The sequence below is a fragment of the Myxocyprinus asiaticus genome, chromosome 12 (genome assembly GCF_019703515.2).
Source record: "Myxocyprinus asiaticus isolate MX2 ecotype Aquarium Trade chromosome 12, UBuf_Myxa_2, whole genome shotgun sequence".
NCBI lineage: Eukaryota > Metazoa > Chordata > Actinopteri > Cypriniformes > Catostomidae > Myxocyprinus > Myxocyprinus asiaticus.
The window spans coordinates 36,198,845-36,224,525 of record NC_059355.1 but is presented as its reverse complement, the minus strand read 5'-3'; the positions used below and the strand labels follow the sequence as shown (position 1 = coordinate 36,224,525).

At 40.0% G+C, this 25,681-nt stretch overlaps 2 protein-coding genes across 8 annotated transcripts in view; both read left to right on the top strand.

The window, feature by feature from the left end:
- LOC127448759 (disco-interacting protein 2 homolog B-A-like) overlaps positions 1-9,788 on the top strand; it is a 101,584-nt gene extending 91,796 nt beyond the window's left edge. For all 6 annotated transcript variants that reach the window (XM_051711602.1, XM_051711601.1, XM_051711606.1 and 3 more), the window contains 8 exons: positions 106-274; positions 1,482-1,652; positions 1,784-1,845; positions 2,075-2,132; positions 2,229-2,303; positions 2,402-2,576; positions 2,808-2,931; positions 6,002-9,788. In XM_051711602.1, the coding sequence (XP_051567562.1) occupies positions 106-274; positions 1,482-1,652; positions 1,784-1,845; positions 2,075-2,132; positions 2,229-2,303; positions 2,402-2,576; positions 2,808-2,931; positions 6,002-6,254 (1,087 nt within the window). In that variant the 3' untranslated portion in view covers positions 6,255-9,788. The remainder of the gene's footprint in view (positions 1-105; positions 275-1,481; positions 1,653-1,783; positions 1,846-2,074; positions 2,133-2,228; positions 2,304-2,401; positions 2,577-2,807; positions 2,932-6,001) is intronic.
- A 142-nt stretch (positions 9,789-9,930) lies between these two features.
- On the top strand, positions 9,931-25,332 carry atf1 (activating transcription factor 1). 2 transcript variants are annotated; one of them, XM_051711607.1, is made up of 8 exons: positions 9,931-10,574; positions 12,041-12,151; positions 12,327-12,446; positions 12,559-12,656; positions 23,003-23,136; positions 23,485-23,661; positions 23,784-23,931; positions 24,202-25,332. In XM_051711607.1, the coding sequence occupies exons 2-8, from the start codon at positions 12,053-12,055 to the stop codon at positions 24,344-24,346; spliced, it is 921 nt and encodes a 306-aa protein (XP_051567567.1). In that variant the 5' UTR covers positions 9,931-10,574; positions 12,041-12,052; the 3' UTR covers positions 24,347-25,332. The 2 variants fall into 2 exon arrangements, with proteins under 2 accessions (XP_051567567.1, XP_051567568.1); XM_051711608.1 differs by lacking the exon at positions 9,931-10,574 and adding an exon at positions 10,613-11,309.
- The last annotated feature ends 349 nt before the right edge of the window (positions 25,333-25,681 follow it).

Here is a 25,681-nt window from a genome sequence, read left to right as displayed (position 1 = left end):
CATAAAAATGACAAAAATGTTTGCACATCTCTTGCAATGACATGATCACTTCAGTATGCTGCTTTATAAGTGTTTTTAAAGATACTATGTGCTTGTGTTTTGTAGTGTATACTCGGGTCACCAATCTATACTGATTCCTCCATTGGAGCTGGAGAGTTCCCTGACCCTGTGGCTGGGCACGCTCAGTCAGTACCGCATCAGAGACACCTTCTGCTCCTACTCTGTCATGGAGCTCTGCACCAAGGGCCTGGGTGGACAAACTGAGCTGCTGAAGGTACGCACACATACATGGGTGTTTCTTCAATTTTGGGCATTTTAATGTCCATGGTGTTGATTTGTTTTTTTTTTGTTTTTTTTTTACACAAATTACAAATGTCAGTTATGGTGCCATTTCCACCACGACCAATAATTTTGCCCCTAAGAAGTTAGTGTACTTAGTTACCAACAGTGTCAGTGAAGAGCATGCTTGATATTAAATCTGATCTGTCTGATCATTGTCGGTTATCTGCAAAACTGTATGCCAATTGTGGGGGTTTTTTCTCGGTGTTGTGCCGAAATATGACTGCCCCTCTAACCTTGACCTCATTGGTCTCTACGGCTAAAGCCCAACCCTACACCTACCCTTAACATAAGGAGACTAGGGAGTTAAAATCCGGCAATACACCAGCTTAGAATGGCTTGGTTCTGCAGTATAACAGCGGCCTCTAGAGGTGAAATAAAAACAGGCACTGACACCTTGTGGGGATTTGCTGTATCTAAACCTTTCATCATTGACAATATTCATCCATATTTTTATCCTCACTTCAATTAAATTTGATTATAAAATCAAGTGTTCTAAATTTAAACGAGAACATGCAAAGAAAAATGTGACCACATGGAAACGTGCCCTGTCAGTACATACATTGTGTCTCCAACTTCATATCTTGAGAATAATAATAAACCTCATCTGGTGAAATAAATATTGACAAAAACCCTCATCTGGTCAAGATAGTGGCTATAAAAAGCTTAATTTGTTAAATACATATATAGCTTTGCAATGGAGCCAAGTTTCTGTCATTTCAAAATAAGAGTCCATGGTGTATTTTGAGTTTGTTTGTATTTAAAAGTCCTGCATTATGCATGCACCAATTTTTTTTTTTTTTAAATCATAGTAAATATCATGTATTAAATATTTTATTATTTGTGTGTCAATTTTATTCAAGCTCAAGTTTCGTTAAATTATGCAAAAAGTAATTTCCACCTCAGACTTTTATCCATCATATAAAAAAAATACTGTATGTATTTAAAAAATAATGCATATTTAAGGCATATACACATCATGAGCAAAGCAACAAATCACTACCTCAAATTCTGAGAAAGGTTTGCATACCTGAATTACACTTTCTAGTCATCTCCACTCAATCTCTCCACTGCAGATGTCTAATGTGACACAGCTTGTCTCTGTTTTTCTGTATTTTCACGTTTCTCTTCTCTGTCTGCAGGCACGTGGTGTGAATCTGGCGTGTGTCAGGAGCTGTGTAGTGATTGCTGAGGAGCGTCCACGGTTGGCTCTCACACACTCATTCTCCAAACTCTTTAAAGACCTTGGGCTCTCCATGCGGGCTGTCAGCACCGCGTTTGGATCGAGAGTTAACCTGGCCATCTGCCTACAGGTAGATTTATATGTTTGTATCTGGGTGGCAATCTCTGAGTTTACTGTGCAACCCTATATCTGTGTCAAACCTGTTGTTTTACTAGCTGTGCAGCTGCTCTTTACATGTGCGTGGACTGGTGTTTTTCACAGGGTACCACTGGACCAGACTCCTCAACTGTATATGTGGACATGAAGTCCCTTCGACATGACAGGTTAGAAAAGACAAACACGTGTACATGCTTACTGCATAAAACAAGTAGGTTTTTAATTGTTTAAGGTGAAGTGTAGAATTTTTTCAGATGTTAAATACTTTCAATACCAATCCCAGTTTAATGTACAGAGATAATTATAAGTAATCCATTAGTAGGTTGACAAAAAATGTAAGTACTGTGGCTCTGTGATGCTTTCGAAAACACTGACGATGGTGTGTCTGTATTGTAGGGTGAGGTTAGTAGAGCGAGGAGCACCACAGTCTCTTCCTCTCATGGAGTCTGGAACAGTAAGCACATTTCAACTGTAATGGCTCGATCAAGTATAATTGTAAATCATAGTGACTCTGAAAATATGTTTTTATGCTTTTCTCTCCCTCTTTTAGATTCTCCCGGGTGTGAGAGTGATTATAGTCAACCCAGAAACTAGAGGACCGCTAGGAGACTCTCATCTGGGAGAGGTGTGTTTGTTGTGTGAACAACAATAACATTAATGCATTGCAGTCCTATGTTTCTCCAGCAATAAGCTCTAGTACCACACTCATTCTCCCTTTCTCAGATTTGGGTAAACAGTCCCCACAATGCAACAGGATACTATACTATATACGGAGAGGAAAATCTGCAGGCCGATCACTTTAACACTAAGCTGAGCTTCGGAGATCCACAAACACTCTGGGCTAGAACTGGATACCTGGGATTTGTCAAGAGAACTGAACTCACAGACTCAAGTGGAGGTGAGACGTGAGAGAGAGGGATTAATAAAGACTTATAAAAAGAAATGGATAAGTGCAAAAGTGTACTGAGACATTAAATATTAGATAAAGACCCAATAGAACTTTTATCTATTGTTATGACACATTATATGCATGTTCTTGTAGGTCTTGTTGGTAAAAAAAAACAAAAAAACTGTCTGCCAGGAAAGTAGATGTGAATTTAATCTCTTTGTCTGTAACACTCTTTTTTAGATCGCCACGATGCCCTGTTTGTGGTGGGCTCTCTGGATGAGACTTTAGAACTGAGAGGTCTTCGATATCACCCCATTGACATTGAGACCAGTGTGTCACGTGCCCACCGCAGCATTGGCGAGAGGTAAAATCTGTGTGCAGGTCAGCCAACAATTCCCTCGTGGAAAACGGTTAAAATTGATAGTTCGTTAAAAAGTGGACATTCTGTTATCATTTACTCGCCCTCATATTGTTCAGAACCCGTATGACTTTCTTTCTTCCATGGAAAACAAAAGGAGATATCAAGCAGAATGACACCTCAGACACCATTCACTTTTATTGCATTTTTATTTATTTTTTTATTTTTTTATTTTTTACACACAATGAAAGTGAATAGTAGTCATTCTGCCTAAAGGCCTTTTCACACTTTGTAAAGCTTTTTTTACAGTGATGGTACGTTTCCACTGGCGTGTTTTGAGGGAAGGTGAGCGAGCATTTTTAATTCATCCCTATGGAAGTCAAGCACCACGCTCGCAAGGTGGATTGTGGGATTGACAGCGGCACGGAGCAAGCTGTTCCCTATCGTTGTGAGCGGCTTTGAGCGGATTTATTCCGCGTCAGTGGAAACACAGCCAAGTGTGTTGAAATTTTCTTTCTTGCCTGGTGAAAAAAACCACCCCGACCAATAAAATTTGAGCTGTGAATCATGTGTCAGGAGCTGCTGCAGTTCCCAAAACCAGCAGAACAGAAATCTGTTTTGACCACCGACATTAAACGCTGAAGCAGTGAGGATGTGTGTTTCATTTGCATCAAATGCCTTAAAAACAGAAACAGTTTTTCTCTTATGGGTTCTCTTAACATATAAATGATATTGCTGCATCACTGCCTTGCATCCCCTTTAAAAAGCTCTCTGATCTTACATGAATTGTCTTCATATATTCCTGTATTTTTTTTTCCCTTTGCGTTTAATCTTACGTGAGTATTCTTATCTCTAAAATAACATATATTGTGGCATATTTGCCTTTGTATCACCTTTTTTAATAAACAACTATATGGATCTTAAATTTTTATATTTGCCAAATGTGAATAAAAGTCAGAAGTTTACATACACCTCAGCTAAATACATTTAAACTCAGTTTTTCACAATTCTTGACATTTAATCATCTTAGGTCAGTTAGGATCACTACTTTCTTTTAAGAATGTGAAATGTCAGAATAATAGTAGAGCGAATGATTTATTTCAGCTTTTATTTCTTTCATCACATTCCCAGTGGGTCAGAAGTTTACATACACTTTGTTAGTATTTGGTAGCATTGCCTTTAAATTGTTCAACTTTGGGTAGCCTTTCACCAGCTTCTCGTAATAAGTTGCTGGAATTTTGGCCCATTCCTCCAGACATAACTGGTGTAACGGAGTCTAGTTTGTAGGCCTCCTTGCTCGCACACATTTTTTCAGTTCTGTCCACAAATTTTCTATCAGATTGAGGTCAGGGCTTTGTGATGGCCACTCCATTACCTTGACTTTGTTGTCCTTAAGCCATTTTGCCACAAATTTGGAGGAATGCTATATCATTATATATCCACATAATTTTCCTTCCTCATGATGCCATCTATTTTGTGAAGTGCAACAGTCCCTCCTGCTGCAAAGCACCCCCAAAACATGATACTGCCACCCCCATGCTTCACGGTTGGGATGGTGTTCTTCGGCTTGCAAGCCTCACCCTTTTTCCTCCGAACATAACGATGGTCATTATGGCCAAACAGTTACATTTTTGTTTCATCAGACCAGAGGACATTTCTCCAAAAAGTAAGATCTTTGTCCCCATGTGCACTTGCAAACTGTAACCTGGCTTTTTTATGGCGGTTATGGAGCAGTGGCTTATTCCTTGTTGAGCAACCTTTCAGGTTATGTCGATATAGGACTTGTTTTACTGTGGATATAGATACTTGTCTACCTGTTTCCTCCAGCATCTTCACAAGATCTTTTGCTGTTGTTCTGGGATTGAGTTGCACTTTTCGCACCAAACTACGTTCATCTCTAGGAGAATGCATCTCTTTCCTGAGCGGTATGATGGCTGCATGGTCCCATGGTGTTTATACTTGCAGACTGTTGTTTGTACAGATGAACGTGGTACCTTCAGGCATTTAGAAATTGCTCCCAAGGATGAGGTCTTGGCTGATTTCTTTTAATTTTCCCATGATGTCAAGCAAAGAGGCACTGATTTTGAAGGTAAGCCTTATAATACATCCACATGTACACCTCTAATTGACTCCAATTAGCCAATTATACTATCAGAAGCTAACTGGCTAATTGCCTAAAGGCTTGACATCATTTTCTGACCCACTGGAATTGTGATATAGTCAATTAAAAGTGAAACAATCTGTCTGTAAACAATTGTTGGAAAAATTACTTGTCATGCACAAAGTAGATGTCCTAAACGACTTGCCAAAACTATAGTTTGCTAATATGAAATCTGTGGAGTGGTTAAAAAATTAGTTTTAATGACTTCAACCTAAGTGTATGTTATCTTCTGACTTCAACTGTAGTTCAAATTGACAACATCTGTTACAACAGTCATTATATGTGTGCATTACGCAGTGAATAAATTTTTTTACTTAACATACATGCTTGGCAGTGGCATATAATCACTTTTATTTCAAATTATAACATGTTTAAACATTAATATTATTTTTTACACTCGATTCTTTCTAATCACCCCTCAGACTGTACACATGATTATACTGCCAGTCATCCAGCAGGTGATCTGAAATAGTTTGTGAAGTGTCTCGAATGTTTTCTTTCTCGTTGAGCAAATCAACAACAAACCCTTCATCACTGCTGCAGCTTGAAGAGCAATCAGTTTTCTTTTTTCGATCTGCTTGTCAAGTACCTCTTCTTCTCATAGACCATCATGGGCAGAGGGCAGACCAGCTCAAAGGTGCGCTGAGCCACATACTGTACTGGGGTAAAATTGCTGTCGATTAGCGCCACCTATTGTAAAGGCGTGAATGTCTTACCGGCAAAGGGCCATTCGCCGGCGATTCACCTCTCATTGTCATGTCGCGTTTGGTGTGAAAAGGTCTTAACATCTCCTTTTGTGTTCCATGTAAGTGAGAGAGTCATACGAGTTTGGAACGACATGAGGCCAAGCAAATTAAATTAAATTTTGCAATCATACTACCAATCATCCCTCACGTGCTGTTTCTTCCTCTGTAGTGCTGTGTTCACCTGGACAAATCTGCTGGTGGTGGTGGCTGAACTCTGTGGATCAGAGCAGGATGCATTAGACCTGGTTCCTCTGGTAACCAATGTTGTATTAGAGGAGCATCATCTAATTGTGGGTGTGGTGGTTATTGTTGACCCTGGGGTCATCCCCATCAACTCAAGAGGAGAGAAGCAACGAATGCACTTGAGAGACTCCTTCCTAGCAGATCAGTTGGACCCCATATACGTAGCATACAACATGTGAGACAAGTTATGGGCAAGCCAGTGGCCTCACAGAGAGGTGCTATGGAGCCTGGCTTCAGAATCTGTTACTTTAAGGCACACTGGGTTTGCGTTGTAAATGGTTTGGATAGATATGGCCATTTTTCTTCAGGGGCATGGTGTTAACCGAAACCGTGTTCGATGACTGTCTTTTCCACCATTGGGCCGATTGGATCTCAATGCAGAACCGTGCCGGTCTGTACCGATCCAGACAGTTCTATTGACTTTTTTCCCATTAGAATGGACTGACTGGGCAAGTGACCAATCGAGAGCTGCTTCATCACTAAAGGCCACCACGGTTCTGTCCTTTTATTTTTTTCTCCCTTTTTCACCCAATTTGGAATGCCCAATTCCCAGTGCGCTTTTAAATCCTCGTGGTCGCATAATGATTCGCCTCAATCTGGGTGGCGGAGGATGAATCCCAGTTGCCTCCGCGTCTGAGACCATCAACCCGCGCATCTTATCACGTGGCTTGTTGAGCGTGTTGCCACGGAGACATAGCTTCACGCCATCCACTGCGGCATCCGCGCTCAACTCACCATGCGCCCCACCGAGAACGAACCACATTATAGCGACCACGAGGAGGTTACCCCATGTGACTCTACCCTCCCTAGCAACCGGGCCAATTTGGTTGCTTAGGAGACCTGGCTGGAATCACTCAGCATGCCCTGGGATTAGTGAACTCCAGGGGTGGTAGTCAGCGTCTTTTACCACTGAGCTACCCAGGCCCCCGGTTCTCAGTCCTTAGTACAGTTAGCTGACCATGCTAAGAAATATGGGCTGGGAAGGGTTTGTAATCATACTGTACTGAACCATGCTCGAGTGGAAATGCTACTGGCAAGTCACCATGAATCATAGCTAAAAATAGGCAGGTAATCCATTTGACCGGTATATTTAAACCAGTATCCATACTTCTTTAATATCGGGTCTACCGATTAATGGCACTCTTTGGTGGGTCTCTAAAAATGGCTTTACACCACTGTGAAACAGTTACCTGTGATCACATGTAAAGTAAATTAGCCTACTTAATGTTTGTTTGCAAACATTGCCCAACTTTTTAAATAACAGCCAGTCTTATTATTGTAGTCTAATGATAATTTAGTGTCAAAGAGCAAAATAAAAAAAAAATATATAAAAAATAGGTTCTAAAATATCATTATCAGACACTTAAACATAAAAATAACCTGTAACATATAGTGCCGATACTCTAGACTAGAGAGTCGCGATGACAGTTTTAACAGTGCTATGGACCGAGGTGAGTTACGTTGATTTCATTAACTACTTTGAGTTGTTAAGACAGCCAACAACTGCGCAAGTTGAGCCTGAACTAATTTTTACTCCAACTTACATTTTAAATGGTTGTTGTTCTCCATCTGGAATGCTCATATTGGTAGTTTTTACATTGCTTTTAAACATTGCCGAAAAACAGTCCAGCGGCAATCAGAATCATCATGGCGGCGCCCAGTGGTTATTCAGAAAAACTGTGGATTTTAGCTCTGTCTGTATTACTTTAAAAACATAAATAGCTTAAATCCACAGTTTGGAAGTTTTTTAGTGATTATGAATATTTCCTCAGAACTGATGTGCAACTGACCACCTCAACAGAAATTAACCCTATCTATGGTACTGTGTTATAGGGCTGTTTTGAGCCCTGTGGCCATTTGTCATTTATCAGATGCTTTTTATCCAAAGCAGCTTAAAGTACACTTAATACAGGGACAGTGGCTTCAGAAATGGGGTTAAGTGCCTTGCTCAAGGGCAGTATGGTGATAGGACATCTTTGGAACACTGTAGTTCATTAAATGCTCTTACCCTGGTTTACACTGATCATTTCATTGTCAGTCAGGGTGGGGGCTCGAGGCAAATCTGGGGGGCCCCTAACCACCCCCCACCCCCAAGACCCGATCATGTCACAAAGCAAACAGAATACAAAAACTGAGGCATCGCTCTATTTTTCCTCTCAACTAAAGGTGCTTTTACACATCAGGACAAGCCATTTAAACCTCTAAATGGCAAAAAAAAAAAAAAAGCAAAACCGTTAACTGTAAAATAACATGACTCTTGTGTACAAGCTAGCCCCCCATGAACACCCAGCTGTACAAAGGCATAGATTTTACATGCTTGGCAAAAGGATTAAAGGACAGTTGCTGTCTCTTGTACTGTAGACATTTTACCAGGAATGACTAACTTCTTGTAAATCATAAATAATTGTAAATAATTGCTCATGTACAGATAAGAAATTCTACCGTACTGTATGTTAGTTGCTGTATTCTGTCAGAATTTTGGATTAATATGAATATTAACTACTGTCACTGACATCCCTTCGTAGCTGAGCGGGGGTATAAAGTTTAAGACTAATTGTAAATAGCTTGCTTGATTTCTGTTTGTTCTTTTATGGTTTAAAAAGGAATGTGATGGGCTGAAATCTGTGTGAAGTTCTGTCTGTTATGCATTTCTGTTTAGAATTCAGATTCAGAAAATCTTACAGTATGTAAAGCCTTTACGATGTAAGCATGACACAGTCAAGCACTGTGAAGGCTTGGAAGAGACTATTTTCAAAGTCCTCACAACTGATCACACAGTATGATAGTCAAACCTCGTTCATTAAAAGGGGTTGTGTATGTGTGTTTATCTATGCTTAGAGTCCACAGTGTCAAGTGTGTGCATTGATAGCTCACAGTTATACTTACTGGAAACAAGTTTATAACCGTGAGAACACAGTTGAAAGGCCAATTCAGATACACTGTCATTATATTTATTCTCTCATTCTTACTCTCATAAAGGTATCAGAGTTGAGTTCATATGAAAGCACAAGTGAGTGAATGAGTGAATTTTACATGGGACATTCAGGGAAACAGTGCTTTCAAGGACAGAGAGGATATTCATATATAAATATTCACTTTAATGTTTGTAATGCTTTTTGTTCCTTAAAGAAAACAATTTAGTTGTCATTTAGAAGTGTTAACCTAGTCTCGTTAACCAAATTATGGGAAAGACAGGAAACAAAAAGACATAATTAGTTCAGTTTATTGAAAATCTGAGATGCCAGCTAAGTGCTGGGACCACAAGAAATGTTTCACACACTATGCAACCAGCTGCAGTCACATTCCAAAGTACACATTTGGCAGACACACACACGCTCTGCACTATGAAGAGAAAATGAACAATTTATTTACTTGCAAAGTAGTACAGAATAAAATGGAAACATGCAAGAGGAACTTGACTTTATTGTTTAGACAATTCATATTACTCTTGTGTTGACAAAACCTTTCCTAGTTTTGTTTAATTCTCATAATATTAATAATAGCAGTTTGGCAATTATGTATTTTCAAGAAACTGATACTTCACAATTTTAGTCATTCATGGATATAAATGAAAGTCATGATTATGCAAGCAAGCATTTCCCTATCGATTCACATGTTTCTTTTTTTGTACATTGGTTACTGTTTTATACTTCAGTGAAAAAAAAAACTAAAAAAATAATAAAATGCTTTTATTTTGCATCTCTGAAAAGGTAGCGTGTTTTTACAACTGCATTTTTTACATTCTAACCATCTGTCTATCTGTTTATCTGTCTGTCTGTCTAATCTATCTATCTGTCTGTCTGTCTATCTATCTATACAATTTTACAGGCAAAAAATATACCTCTCTAATGACAGCCATTGAAAAGTAGCTGTGTATTCTAATGAATACAGTTCCTGATTTTTGGAGTGTTATTAAAAGCATGAAAAGGATCATATTGATCTCACAGCCAAGGCCCTTTTATTTATTTATTATTATTATTTTTTTTTACAAATTATTAAAGTACGTAAACATTATAAAGGACACACAATGAAATCATTTATCTTTAGAGTTGGGATTATTATAGCTTTGGCAGGAGGTAATGAGAGTGTCAAGATATGATTTTAAATCCATGCAAAAAAATTATATAAAAAACATAAAAACAAAACAAAAAGGGCCTGACATTCAGAAATATTTATGTATGAAATAAATAGGTTTATAAATAAAAAAAGAATGTAAACAGACAATTCACCTTTGTTTCATTCATGCCCCTAAATATTTTGCGTTTCAGTCATATTGACCAATCACAAGGCGTACTGTAGAATTACGTAAGACGTCCTTCTAGGGGGCGGCGCTTGTCGCGGCCTTTAGAAAAAACTGAAGCCATCTAGATTTTTTCAATGGAAAGCGCCCTGGTTTATTTTATGCATAATTAATTAACTTACTTTTCAGATTACATCTCGCATACTGGCGTTGCATAGATTGCGTCACTGTTTCCAGGAGCAGTTTTAACGCATTAAAGGTAAGGCTTTGGTTTTTGTTTTGTTCGCTTCCTCTTCAGCGGAGCTGTCGCTTAAGTCATGGCGCCCGTGCGCTCGGTTGTAGTGCTCGTCTTACGGGAAGGTGTTTTAATGGCTCCCCGTATCGCTGACGTCTGTTGACGCGGGCAATTGCGTGCCAGTGACTAGCTTGGAAGTTTCTGCAGAGCGCGGCATAAAGTCGCCCACGGGCTTCAAAACACATAGCAGCAGTCGAAATAAATGCAGCGGGGATGGTTAATTTAAATATGCGCTTTTGGTCAGGATTTCTCGGGGGGTAGAAGAGTTTTGAGACCCGGTCTATATCAAAATATTTACAACGTCCCTAAAAACCCGCCTGTCCTTGTTGATGGAGCTAATATTTAGTAAACAAGACCGGTTATAAAAACCGCCTGAATCGTTTATATTTTGACAACCAGCTGTTTAAATACCAAGACATGTATTTTCGTTAGCCAGTTAGCTGCTGTAGCCAATATTGTTTTGCTGTAAATGCGCAATTTTTACCGCCAATATTATGTAAAATTACGAGTCAACAGGTGAATAATGCTCGCACGATTATTCTGGCTTAATTACAATTAAAAGTAGCTTAATTTTGGGGGTAATGTGTGTGGTTTAATGGGCGTTTTAGCATCCGGTTCTGCATTAAGTACTGTTTATAACGACAACGCAACATCTCTGTCAACAGATTAGTTTACTACAGGAGGTGTGAACCCATCGAGGTAGTTTTCATGTTAGGCACTACACACACACGTGTGTATGTATGTATGTATGTGTGTGTGTGTGTGTGTATATATATATATATATATATATATATATATATATATATATATATATATATATATATATATATATATATACACACACACACACACACACATTCATGTGTGTGTGTTTGTGATTTTTACTGGGATCTAATGATACATGAGGATAAAAAATTGTACAGTATTGCAAACTATAGTGTGCAGAAAGCAACCCACAAGGGCAGTGTGTGTGTGTGGTGTAGCTGAATGTTTTAGAGGGACTGAGTCAAGGCTCTTTTAGCCTGGGCTGACCACAAAACTGCATCAGCACACAGACAGGACACCTTATTCACACTTGTAGGAGAACAGACCAATGCCTTGCTGCGTTTCTCCATATTACATTGTTTGTTTTCAATCTGTAACATTATACACCAAACAGTAATCTTTGCTCAAAACAATCAAAGCCATTTAACAAATAACAGATTGATGGAGCAAATAATCACCTTGACTATTGAATAGAAAAGGGACTTGAAAGCTAGGTACACAGTTCCCATCCTCATTGAAAACCTGGAAATATTAGTGAATTTAGAAATGGCTCTTGTTGAGTTTAATCTCTATACTGGTTTTTAAAAATCCTTATTCAGTAATCACAAACAACTGTCATGGATTGCATTACATGTACATGAAGTATTGACCAAAATCTATGTCAGTTTGCAGTGGCAATGGAGGAGGTTCATCAGAATAACAGTAATGGCTCTGAGTCACAAACTGTGACCATCCCTACAACTATTACTGCCTCTCAAATATCCCAGATAGCACAGGTACTGTTATTATATGAGTATATGTGCTTGTACACATCTTGTCGTGGTATATGTGTCACTTACAACCCGGCATGCTCAAGAGTTCTATGTTTAATTGTATAAAGTCTTTTGCACTTTTCTGTTAAGCATTTGTTTAAAAAAATAAGTTTAACCTAATCTTACATGTTGTGGGAAGATGTCTCTGGGTGGGTCTCCGGTGGCTGTGGTTCAGCTGCCCAGTGGTCAGTTCCAGGTGCAAGGTGTGATTCAGTCAGCCCAGTCATCAGTTATCCAGTCTCCGCCAGCACAAGCACAGGTAACACAAACACCCATACATCGTGAACTTAAGCTTCCTGTTCTTCTTTGTTTCACCCCAGTACAGAATCAAGAATATTTTTCCTCTCCACTTTAACAATGTTTCCTATTAGGGTCAAGGATCTGACAGCGATGACTCTCAGGACTCATCCGACAGTGGAGCCTCTAACCAGAAGTCAAGAGAGATCTTGGCTCGGCGTCCATCCTACAGGTATAGAGTCAGGGACGTCACTTTTTCTTTTTTTGTCTCCAATTTGGAATTCCCAATGCGCTCTAAGACCTCGTGGTGGTGTAGTGACTCGCCTCAATCCGGGTGGTGGAGGACAAATCTCAGTTGCCTCCGTGTCTGAGACCGTCAATCCCTGCATTTTTTTCCACGTGGCTTGTTGAGCGTTTTACCGCGGAGACATAACGGGTGTGGAGTCTCACGCTATTCTCCACAGCATCCACGCACAACTCACCACGCGCCCCACCGAGAACCATACATTATAGCGACCACGAGGAGGTTACCCCATGTGACTGTACCCTCCCTAGCAACCGGGCCAATTTGGTTGCTTAGGAGACCTGGCTGGAGTCACCTCCAGGGGTGGTAGTCAGCATCAATACTAGCTGAGCTACCCAGGCCCCCGTAGAGTCAGGGTCATCACTAATTAATGGGGGCAAAATTCCTATGGGCGGGCCCTGCGCCACTACCCCGTCTGCCACCAAATTATATCGTTCTTAAACATAGACCAAATGAAAAAATGAACAAGGTTCAAAACTAGTGAAAACATGGGATTGCAAAGTTGATTGACAGTGAACGGGGATGGCATCATTTGCTACGGGTAAGGGTAGGGCTGGGCCATATGGCAAACAAATGATATCTCGATTTTTATCAAACTTATGGATGATTCACAATTCAATTTTTTTCAGCTTTTAAAAGTACTCCAACATGAATCAAATTGTATGTTTTTTATTTGAATGCAAGGCAACCTAGTTAGAGAAATCCAAGTTCTTTTTATTCTAGGAAACAAAGGTGTGCAAGAAAAATTTACAAATGCACCACAGGGGGAAGTTGTTAACATAGAGTAAATGTAAAATAAATTAAAATCTAATAAACCCAGATGTTCAGAAATAATAGAATAAGAAAATGGCAAAATAATTATTAGCCAGTGTAGTTATTCATTTTATATAAACCAAGTCTATCTAGAAAGTTATCTAGAAATCAGTATCTATAAATTATCAAGTTTATCTAGAAAGTACTCATTTTATATCAAACAATTTGTGTGTAGACTGTATTCATAAACACCTGCAGATAGAGACGCACCCTCTAGCAGTTGACGCTGAGCAGCGCAGCAACATGAAATTTATCATTACAATTCAACTTGCAACGTTTGTCAAAATTATCGCTTGCCAAATGTTGGCTGTAGATGCAGTACACTTGAAACATGTCACAGAACAAAGCAATAATTAGCAATCTATCTGAATCATCATGGCAAAAGGTGCAGTGGATGTTTGATTCTCCCATATATAGTCTCTCAGTTATTTGAAATCAAGCGGCAATACCTGTCACGTAACAAACTTTTTTTTTTTTTTTTTTTTTAAATGGGTAAAAAGAAAAGGAGACCGTCCATCAACATGCGCACACCGAGGCCAATTATGGTCTTAAACTGGTGTATACATGCATGATGGACGAAGCTGAACTACAATCACACTGTGTACAATCATACTGGGAATATTACTGGTGTCTTTTATGTCAGTTTCCGTGAGTCCTGTCACGTTCATTTGGAGTGCGCCACACACGTGCAGCTGATCAGATCGGGAGCGGCATTAAGACAAGCGCTTTTCCTTATTCAGCCTTTGGTGGATTTACAACGTATCTAACTATAGCATGCAATATTTTTTGCAAAATCTTGATTTCTCAATAAAAAAATTTAATAAAAATAAAAACGTGTCAAAACACAAATTTGAATTAATCTGAAAAACCACCCAGCCCTAGGTAAGGGCGGTCGCTGTTGTGCTCTATTGGACTGATTCCCATTTCCATGGTAACTGTGACTTCTCTGATTTGTGGATCCTGCTGGGAATTTTGCAATTAAACTTAATTTATTAACAAAGATATCAAGGGGCCTGGGTAGCTCAGCAAGTATTGACGCTGACTACCACCCCTGGAGTCACGAGTTTGAATCCAGGGTGTGCTGAGTAACTCCAGCCAGGTCTCCTAAGCAACCAAATTGGCCCGGTTGCTAGGGAGGGTAGAGTCACTTGGGGTAACCTCCTCATGGTCACAATGAGTGGTTCTCGCTCTCAGTGGGGCACGTGGTAAGTTGTGCGTGGATCGTGGAGAATAGCGTGAGCCCCCCATGCTGTGAGTCTCCGCGGTGTCATGCACAGCGAGCCACGTGATAAGATGTGCAGATTGACTGTCTCAGAAGCGGAGGCAACTTAGACTTGTCCTCCGCCACCCGGATTGAGGTGAGTAACCGCGCCACCATGAGGACATACTAAGTAGTGGGAATTGGGCATGCCAAATTGGGGAGAAAAGAGGATAAATAAAAAAAAAAAAACAAGAGCAAAGTTGATATTACACTGACCAGTGGCGATAGCTTAAAGACTTCATGGGGAATCACGGCTTCCCCTACAATTTCATAAGAAATGTGGCAATAACTAGTTTAATACACCGATCAGCCACAACATTAAAACCACCTGCCTAATATTGTGTAGGTCCCCCTCGTGCTGCCAAAACAGCGCCAACCCGCATCTCAGAATAGCATTCCGAGATGCTATTCTTCTCACCACAGTTGTACAGAGCGGTTATCTGAGTTACCGTAGACTTTGTCAGTTCGAACCAGTCTGGCCATTCTCTGTTGACCTCTCTCATCAACAAGGCATTTCCGTCCACAGAACTGCCGCTCACTGGATGTTTTTTGTTTTTGGCACCATTCTGAGTAAATTCTAGAGACTGTTGTGTGTAAAAATCCCAGGAGATCAGCAGTAACAGAAATACTCAAACCAGCCCGTCTGGCACCAACAATCATCCATGCGATTATCTAATCAGCCAATCGTGAGGCAGCAGCACAGTGCATAAAATCATGCAGATATGGGTCAGGAGCTTCAGTTAATGTTCACATCAACCATCAGAATGGGGGAAAAAATGAGATCTCAGTGATTTGGACCGTGGCATGATAGTTGGTGCCTGAGGGGCTGGTTTGAGTATTTCTGTAATTTCTAATCTCCTGGGATTTTCACGCACAACAGTGACCTACACTATATTAGGCAGGTGACCTACACTATATTAGGCAGGTGTTTTTTTGTTTTGTTTTTTCCTTTTTCACCTAATTTGGAATGCCCAATTCCCAGTGCACTTTTAAGTCCTCGTGGTTGCGTAGTGATTCGCCTCAATCCGGGTGGCGGAGGATGAATCCCAGTTGCCTCTGCATCTGAGACCATCAACCCGTGCATCTTATCACGTGGCTTGTTGAGCACGTTGCCACAGAGACATAGCGCGTGTGGAGGCTTCACGCCATCCACCGCGGCATCCGTGCTCAATTCCCCACGCGCCCCACCGAGAACGAACCACATTATAGCGAGGAGGTTACCCCATGTGACTCTACCCTCCCTAGCAACCGGGCCAATTTGGTTGCTTAGGAGACCTGGCTGGAGTCACTCAGTACACCCTGGGATTCGAACTAGCAAACTCCAGGGGTGGTAGCCAGCATCTTTTACCACTGAACTACCCAGGCCCCCAGGCAGGTGGTTTTAATGTTGTGGATGATCGGTGTATATACATTGCCTGGACAAAAAAAAAAAGTCGCCATTTGAATTTAAATAAGCAGATACTTAAGATTGGATCATTATTACAGTGTTTAATATGTTTCAGCTGGCAACAATTTTTAACCCTAACTGATGCACTGTGTAGCTTCTCATTTCTTGAACAACTATGTCAGAAGACATATCCCATGGTCGTGGAAAATGTTACTGTGCTTCAGAAGGGGCAAATTATTGGCCTGCATCAAGCAAAGAAAGCAACTAAGGAGATTGCTGAAATCACTGGAATTGTCAAACGCATTTTTGAAAACCTGGAAGGATAGTGGTGAACCGTCAGCTTTGCGGAAGTAATGTGGTCGGACAAAAATCTTGAATGATCGTGATCGGCGATCACTAAAATGCTTGGTCACATCGTAAAATATCGACAGTCGAACTCTCGACTATGTTTAATAGTGAAAGTAAGAGCATTTCCACATGCACAATGTGACGAGAATTTACAGGATTGGGACTAAACAGCTGTTTGGCCACAATAAAGTGACTTGTTAGTGAGGCTAATCGGAAGAAATGAATTCAGTTTGCTAGGGAGCATAAAGATCGGACTGTGGAGCAATGGAAAAAGGTCATGTGGTCTGATGAGTCCAGATTTACCCTATTCCAAAGTGATGGGCGCGTCAGTGTAAGAAAGGAAGCACGTGAAGCGATGCACCCGTAATGCATATTGCCCACTGTACAAGCCTCTGGAGGGCAATTACTGGAGTGTTATGATCTGGGTCAGGTCCGGGCTCAGCAATGTTATATAGCAATAAAATATAGTCGGCTGACTACCTTAATATACTGAATGACCAGGTTATTCCATGAATGGATTTTTTCTTCCCTGATGGCATGAGCATATTCCAGGACGAAAATGCCAAGATTGATCGGGCTCAAATTGTGAAAGAGTGGTTCAGGGAGCATGACGAATAATTTTCACACATAAATTGGCCACCACAGAGTCCTGACCTTAACCCCATTGGGAGTCTTTGGGATATGCTGGAGAAGACTTTACGGAGTGGTTCAACTCTCCCTTCGTCAATACAAGATCTTGGCCAAAAATGTGTGCAACTCAGGACGGAAATAAATGTTGTGACATAGCATAATGTTGAAACAATTCCACAACGAATGCACGCCGTATTCAAAGCTAAAGGCGGTCCAACAAAATATCAGAGTATGCTACTTATTTTTGGCCAGGCAGTGTATATACCAAGCACTTTATTAGGAACACTATGGTCCTAATAAAATGCCCAACTGGTCTTCTGCTGTTGTAGCCCATCCGCCAAGGTTCAACTTGTTGTGCATTCTGAGATGCTATTCTACACAATTGTACAGAGTGGTTATCTGAGTTACCGTAGCCTTTCTGACTGCTCGAACCAGTCTGGCCATTCTCTGTTCAGTCTGTCCTCTCTCATCAGCAATGTATTTCCGCCCACAGAACTGCCGCTCACTGGATGTTTTTTGTTTTTGGCACCATTCTGAGTAAACTCTAGAGACTGTTGTGCGTGAAAATCCCAGGAGATTAGCAGTCACAGAAATACTCAAACCAGCTCATCTGGCACAAACAATCATGCCATGGTCTAAATAACTGATCACATTTTTTCCCCCCATTCTGATGGTTGATGTGAATATTAACTGAAGCTGCAGACCCGTATCTGCATGATTTTATGCATGGCACTGCTGCCACACAATTGGCTGATTAGATAATCGCTTGAATAAGTAGGTGTACAGGTGTTCCTAATAAAGTGCTCAGTGAGTCAAATTACGGTACATATTACACTTCAGGGACTAAAAACGAAATGTTTTTCATTTCCGCAGCCTCCTTTCCAAAAGGTTACTGGTTAGAACAAAATAAAAGAACGGTTAATAACGTTCTTTTAAAAATGACATTACTCTGCGCTAAGGGGTGGGTAAAATACCAATTGCAGTGTTGCCAGATCTCAACAAGCAACCATGTCTGGAAAAACAAGCCCAAAATAAGTGAAAAGCACCAAAAAAAGAAAAAAAAAAAACATTCTTGTGTGGTGGATTTATCAGCATAGAAATTATAACAAGCAGTTAAAGTATCATTTTATTTACAGATCTGTTTCTGAGTCAAAACCCATTAGCATCAAATCTGTATGAATGCATCATATCTAACAATAATTCAGTGAAGACAACTGAGAAATACACTTTTTACCTCTAATAATGTTTTCCTTGTACCTGGACTAGCTGTGCATGTACAGTATATGTAGTGATTATACATAGTTGTTAAAACTATGGCGAGCTCTGCGCACTTTGCTAGTTTTAATACTTTTTAGTTCATAAACTGGTGAGATTCGATACACCCTGACTCTTAACTGGTCTAGGAAGACAATATGTCAAAGAACTCAAAATCCTTGGGCTCTGGAGACATTAAAAGACACTTCCGTGCTCAAGCTGAAGCCCCTGAACAACAGGCAGAAAGCCCGGGACTCAATTTGGACAGTGCGGTGGAAGAGATTCAGCGTCAACTGTTGAACATGACGGCGATGCTGACGAAAGTCGTTGCTGACTTGGAGGAGCTTGCTGTTATACGTTGATCGATCACTGCCATGGAGACTAAATTCACTGAGCTGGTTACAAGAGTGTCGGATGTTGAGAAACAGATCGATTATCTGGAGTCATCGGAGAGGGAATTAGCTGCAAATCCGCTAGTGACCAAGACAGACTTGGAGCATGTTTGGGAAAAGTTGGAAGACCTTAAGAATCGTAACCGGCAAAACAACGTCCGAATTGTTGGAATTCCTGAAGACGAAGAAGGCAGAGATATGGTGAAATTCCTAGATGGGCTCTTCCTGAGTCCGCTCGACATAACAGGCCATAAGCTGGAAATTGAGCGAGCTCACAGAGTTCCGGCTCGGAGATCCGTGGAGGGAGACAGGCCCCGATAAATTCTGGCCAAATTTCTGAGATCATCTGATAAAGATCTCGTGTTACACTAGGCGAGGAGTAAAGGAAGGCTTTCTTGGAACAACCACAACATTTTCTTGTTCCCAGAATTTGTGAATTCAACAAGAGAAACGTGATCGATTCAAGGAATGCAAGAAACTCTTACATCAACGGAAGGTCGCTTTTGCACTGATGTTCCCAGCCAGATTGAGAATAGATGCTAAGGATGGCAGCAAAATATTTACATGCCCACAGCAAGCGATGTCCTTCATAAAGTCAATGGAATGAGTAAGTCATTGTGTGAAACTGTCTATGCAGCCGAGTGGGCCTGACTCACTGAACATTCACTTGACTGTCCGAGGAAACTGAGCGCCACCTTTGTTTCTTTTTGTGCTGGTTCCGCCTAGTGGCTGGAGTATGTTTTGTGGAGTAACACTCCTTTGGGACAGTTTGTGGATGAATCTGCATGTTCTTTGTGCTTAAGCCTCGAGTTTGTTCTGTGGAATATTTCTTGCAAAACATTGGAGTGATTAGGGCATTTTTTTGCACTCATGTAATATCCGAGTGGGCCTGACTCAATGAACATTCACTTGACTGTCCGAGGAAACTGGGCGCCTTTTTTGTTTCTTTTTGTGCTGGTTCCGCTAGCAGCTGGAGTTTGTTTTGTGTAAGAAACATGCCTTCGGAACAGTTATGTGGATGAATCTACAGCTATGACAGATATCGCACCCCGTTATCTCGCATTTGCACGCGGTATGGACAAAAGTGCCCAGAGTGTTTAATTCGGACATTTATTTAAATGTTGCCTCTAGCATATGGATGAACCCAAAATTATGTATTAATAAGTCCCCTTTCTGCTGGTCAGAGTGGATTGTGAGGGAGGTTAATACTCTCGGTGACCTATATGAGAATGGAGTGTTGAGATCTTTTGAAAATTTGGTTCAGCATTTTAGGATTCCCAGATCTCAGTTCTTTAGGTATTTACAGCTGCGCCATCTGCTCTGTACTATTTTTGGGGGTAGCATACACCCCCCTAAAGTGGCAGATACTCTGGAAGTGGTGATTACTGCCTTTGGAAAAGGTCAAGAGGCATTAGTGTATTCCCTGTTAATTCAGTGTCTGTGGGATGGAGCTTTAACTTCTATCAAGAGATTATAGAAGAGGTGAAAGATTTAAACTTGGTATTGGAGGAGGGAGTGTGGGCTAGGATTCTAAAAAACGTCAAGTCTACATCTAGAGATGCAAGGGTGCCTCTGATGCAATTTAATATTTTACATCGATTCTATTGGACCCCCACTAGATTGTATAGACTTTTACATTTATGCATTTGGCAGACGCTTTTATCCAAAGCGACTTACAGTGCCCTTATTACAGGGACAATCCCCCTGGAGCAACCTGGAGTTAAGTGCCTTGCTCAAGGACACAATGGTGGTGGCTGTGGGAATTGAACCAACAACCTTTTGCTTACCAGTTCAGTGCTTTAGTCCACTCCACATAGACTTGGTCTCAAAGACACACCCACCTGCTGGCGATGCCAATCAGAAGACAGGGACACAACCCATGTTTTTTGGTGTTGTGTTAAGATCCAAGAATTTTGGTTGACGGTTCAGAATTTTATGTGTGATGTATTGGGTATTCAAATTTCATTTTGCCCCAGACTCTGTATTCTAGGCATTGGGATGGTTATTAATATGGGAGATGGGTTCATAAAGAATTGGGTCCTGGCTGGTTTCATGATTGGAAGACAGGTCATCCTTAGGGGATGGAAGTCAGCTGGATCGCCCTCATTTCGGGAGTGGTGCACGGAGTTGGGCAGGGTGGCGGCATTTGAGGGGATGATATATAGAAGGCTGGGCAACATGGGTTTATTTAATAAAAAATGGGGTAGTTGTTTGGATTATTTGCAGGGCTCTTGGGGGGAGACAGTGTAGGAAGATAGTCAATGTTAAATGTGGGCATTCTTATTGTTTTTTTTTAGTTTTTGTTGTTTTTTTTGTTTTTTGTTTCTAAATACTTTGATTTATTGTTTATTTATGTGTCTTTTATTAATTTACTATCAGACCACTGAGGTGCGTGTTTGTATCAGGGGGGCTGGGGGTGGGAATGTTTGGAGGGAAGGATTTAAGTTCATATAATTTTATTCCATATTTTCTGTCATGTTTATTTAATCTGTCACTGGAATCAAAAAAAATTGTTAATAAAAAAAAAAGGTCTTCATTCACAGAATGCTTCATCCACAACGGCCAATTAGGCAAAGAAATGTGTGATGATGCAGTTTCCTTCAGGATCAAAGCACATTTCATATAACATGAAGTGATTTAATTCCAAAAATGTACTGTGATACACCCTTTGGCCTTTAGTTTCATGAAAAAAATTATTGGAACAAAATTAACTGGATATAACCGGTTACCAGCATTTAAAAATAAAGTTTTCACTCTGGAACAATTGAAAATCACATAGTTCCGGTTTTTGGTTACGTTCTGCTAAAAATTGCTTTCGTTTTTGTTTTCGTTCCTTGAACCGTTTTTAGTCCCTGTTACTCTTAGGGCATCTTAATATTTTAGCAAATGAAAGCGTATAATATCACATCACTATCGCACAGTTTAAGTAATGTGATCCTATTTTTTCTACATGAATATATCTATAGAAATCAGTGGATGCACAGCCCATAGAGACCCATTAAAGTCGTGCAATGGGAGTCTACAGCAGATACCAGTACCATTAGATTTCAGGGGAGTAAAAATCCATGCTTAATGGATGAAAGACTCTAAACTCTCTCTGGGAGTCAAAAAGAACAGCCTCTGGTCTCCTCGCCAGTGTACCACCCATAGAATGTCTATGGGACTACCACTTTATGCATTTTGTTGCTAACCTTGTAGGCCCCCCTTGGTAGAAGGGCTCTAAACAAACCACACTCAGTCTTGCTTGACATCAGTGACAGCACAAGATGAGAACACGTTTTTGCGTTTAAACAGCTGGACAGAGTGTGGATCTCGAGACGCGTTTTTCGCTGTTTATGATGTGACACAACCAAAGTTAGACGTTCCAAAAGTGCCCATCTGACACGTGCACATTGACGCGTCCCTTGAAAAGCCCTTGTAATAATAAATCTATGACCAATTCAATTGCAAAATGGATTGCTGTGGACTGTAGGCCAATGACAGGCGTATGTTATAAGCTTATCATTACGGAAATAAACAATATATTGCCTTCTAAAGCTACTTTTTATCTTATCTTTTCAGTGCTTTTCTGGTCTGCCACAATAATGTAATGCATTTTAATTATCTGAATTATTATATTTATAATATATAGCTATAATTATTTAATCATATATTGAATTACTGTTTTTTGAGGGCCTTTCTCAGCAAATATTTACATTTGCAATTTATTGCGATTTAATTTGATTAATAGTTGGAATATCATGTAATTATATTTAGAATGTTAATCGATTTACAGCCCTAGTTTATACATTATTGCTAAAAAATCATTTTCAGTCGATTTAAATAGGATTTTTACTTATGGAACCTTCTTTTGAGCTCTATTTTGTACATATCCTTAAGCATACACAAGCACCACAACAGCTGTAGTGAAGGCCCAGGTATACTTTGTGTTTGCATGTTCTGGATCGCCTGTGCTTGGTCGACCTTGTTGCCTTGGTGAGTATACTTTTCTGACCTCAAACGAATAGGAACACGTTCGACGCATGCGCACTACAACTGCTTTGTGACGCACTTTTAGTACAGTCGAGGACCATGTGTGCAAGTCAAGAAAATCTAGGCGACACGTGGTTAAGCCCAGAGCAAGGCACAGAGCAAAGCACTTGGAACACAAGGACTAAATTAAAGCTTTCTGTTCCTTTTTATGTTTCAGGAAGATTCTAAATGATCTATCAGCTGAGGAAGTGGCAACTCAGAACGAGGGAGAAGAGGAAAGTGCCACCTCTTGTGCCATAACGAGTGTCTCGGTCCCCACCCCAATCTACCAGACAAGCACTGGCCAATATAGTAAGCCAAGCCAACGCACTATATTAACATAATGTGTGTTGGGAGGTAACGAAAACATCTTTCTCTTCCTTTGAGGCAGAAATGTAGTAACTTCCTTGACCTACCACAACAACAATGAAGCAAATGGTTGCTTATGCTTAAAGCAGTTAATAACACAAATACCATGCAGTTTATTTACCCCTATACTGTTGGCTGCTTTTAATTAATATACTGAATGTCATCTTATTCTTATCTAATTATTTACAGTATCAACTACAGCAAATTGTAACATCAACAGAAACTTGAGCACAGAACAAAGGTTCATCTTTATGCATGATTTGTAATATACAATTTGCTGCTTCTTTGCAGTTACGATTTCATCCAATGGATCTCTACAGCTGGCCAGTACTTGTTCAGAGGGGATGCAAGGCCTGCAGACTCTCACCATGACCAACTCAAACCCAAGCCAGCCAACTATACTACAGTATGCTCAAACTGCTGATGGACAACAGATTTTGCTGCCGAGCAACCAGGTGGTGCTCCAAGGTGAGCGCACTCATAAATATCTAAAAGGTCCCCGTCAAAAAAAAAAAAAAAACTTTTTATGTGGCCAAGACGTCATATTGTTGGTTAGTTGACATATGGGACACACTCTGACTTTGTTGCAGGTGCCGGAGGAGAAATGCAAGCTTATCAGATCCGCTCCTCTTCCTCGTCGCTCCCTCAGACTGTTGTTATGACATCACCTGTTATCAGCTCTCAGGGTAAAAGCGATGACCCACAAATGAAGAGAGAGATACGCCTAGCGAAGAACAGGTGGATGGATTTGAATGAAAACGATTTAGTTTAACAAGATGATTTTGAAATATAATCATAAACCTGGTTAAATTTAAAGGGATATTACACCCAAAATGGACAATTCTGTCATCAATTACTCACCCTCATATTGTTCCAAACTCACATTAATTACTTTCCTTTTCCTTTGAACTAAACAAGGTTGAGTGAATGATGACAGAATTTTCTTTTTTTGGTTGAACTATCCCTTAACATAATTATTTGTTTGCTGATCTGAATTTCTGTGTGTAGGGAGGCAGCCAGAGAGTGTCGCAGAAAGAAAAAGGAGTATGTGAAATGTTTGGAGAACCGTGTAGCTGTGCTGGAGAATCAGAACAAAACTCTCATCGAGGAGCTCAAGACGTTAAAGGACCTGTACTGTGTTAAAACTGGCTAATGGGACAGACCTCCAGTCATGCTAATGGAACTTTACTGGCAGACTTGTCTGCCTACATGCTCATACAAACATCAACACAGGGACTCTTTGGCATGGGGAATGCAGTTAATCCTCCTGTCAATGGCTTGTTTTTATACAACTAATTTTTAACTAACAGCCTAAAAACAATTGACGAGAAACAACAAAATGCTTTTCACAATAGATGGAAACAGGGACATCTTTTACATCTTTTTATTTGCAGTCAACAGATGTTTATATTTGTGTATGTATCTTGTTCACGCATCGGCACGTCTACACTGGGAGTACTTGCTTTAGTCTTGACCCATTTGGTTTCCAGGGAATTTTGAATATTAATTTTATTGCAGCGCTAGCTAGAAATGCAGAAGTGACAGACTATTGTTACACCTTATTTGAAGATGCGCTTGAACTGTATGAAATTGTGACGTGAATGTTTGTTTTTTTCATGAAGTCATGTGGCTGTTCTTTGCAATTTTGTTTTTTGCTATTGCCCACTTTTATGAAGCTCTGGTATTTCTATCCCCATTCCGCATTTTATTTTACTATACTGTTTTAGTGCAACATTTTCTACAGAGACAACAGAAGTTAAGGTGTGGAATTTATGTGAGCTTTATTACTAAATCTATGTGTGACATGAAACAGTAAGTTCATTTTAGACTCAAAGTACGGTAAGCCTTATTCTGGATTGATAGACTTGTCATGTAGAATTTAAATTGTATCATTTCTTGTCCAAGATGTATGTCAAACTGGTCTTTTAAGCCATTTTCACATTTTGGTTGAGATTGTTGTTGGTTTTAACTAATAGGCCCAAGGCTTACTGCTGTTTATAAGCCAAGCTGTTACAAGACAATCAAATCATGGAGCATACCTGCTCTTGAAAAAGCAGGTCACAAACAATGGATAAAAAAAAAAAAAAATCACTTGTTTTTGTCAAAGTGAATCTAAATAAATATTTTTCCAGCCTTTGAGTACGTTGGTATTATTTTATAAAAAGTATCTTATTTATAAATAATATAACTCTCATTAAAATATATGTATTTCTCCCTTTCAGTTTATATCACTGGTGGATAAATGCTTGTCAATATTAGGGAAAACAATGCATTGCAAGAAAAATTATGTGAACCCTTTGGAATTAGCTGGTTTTCTGCATTATTTAATCATAAAATGTGATCACATCTTCATCGAAGTCGCAAGTATAGACAAACACAATGTGCTTAAGCTACAACACAGAAACAATTATAATCTTTTGTCTTTATTGAACACATACCATTAAACATTCACAGTGCTTTGGAAAAAGTATGTGAACCTTTGGATTTA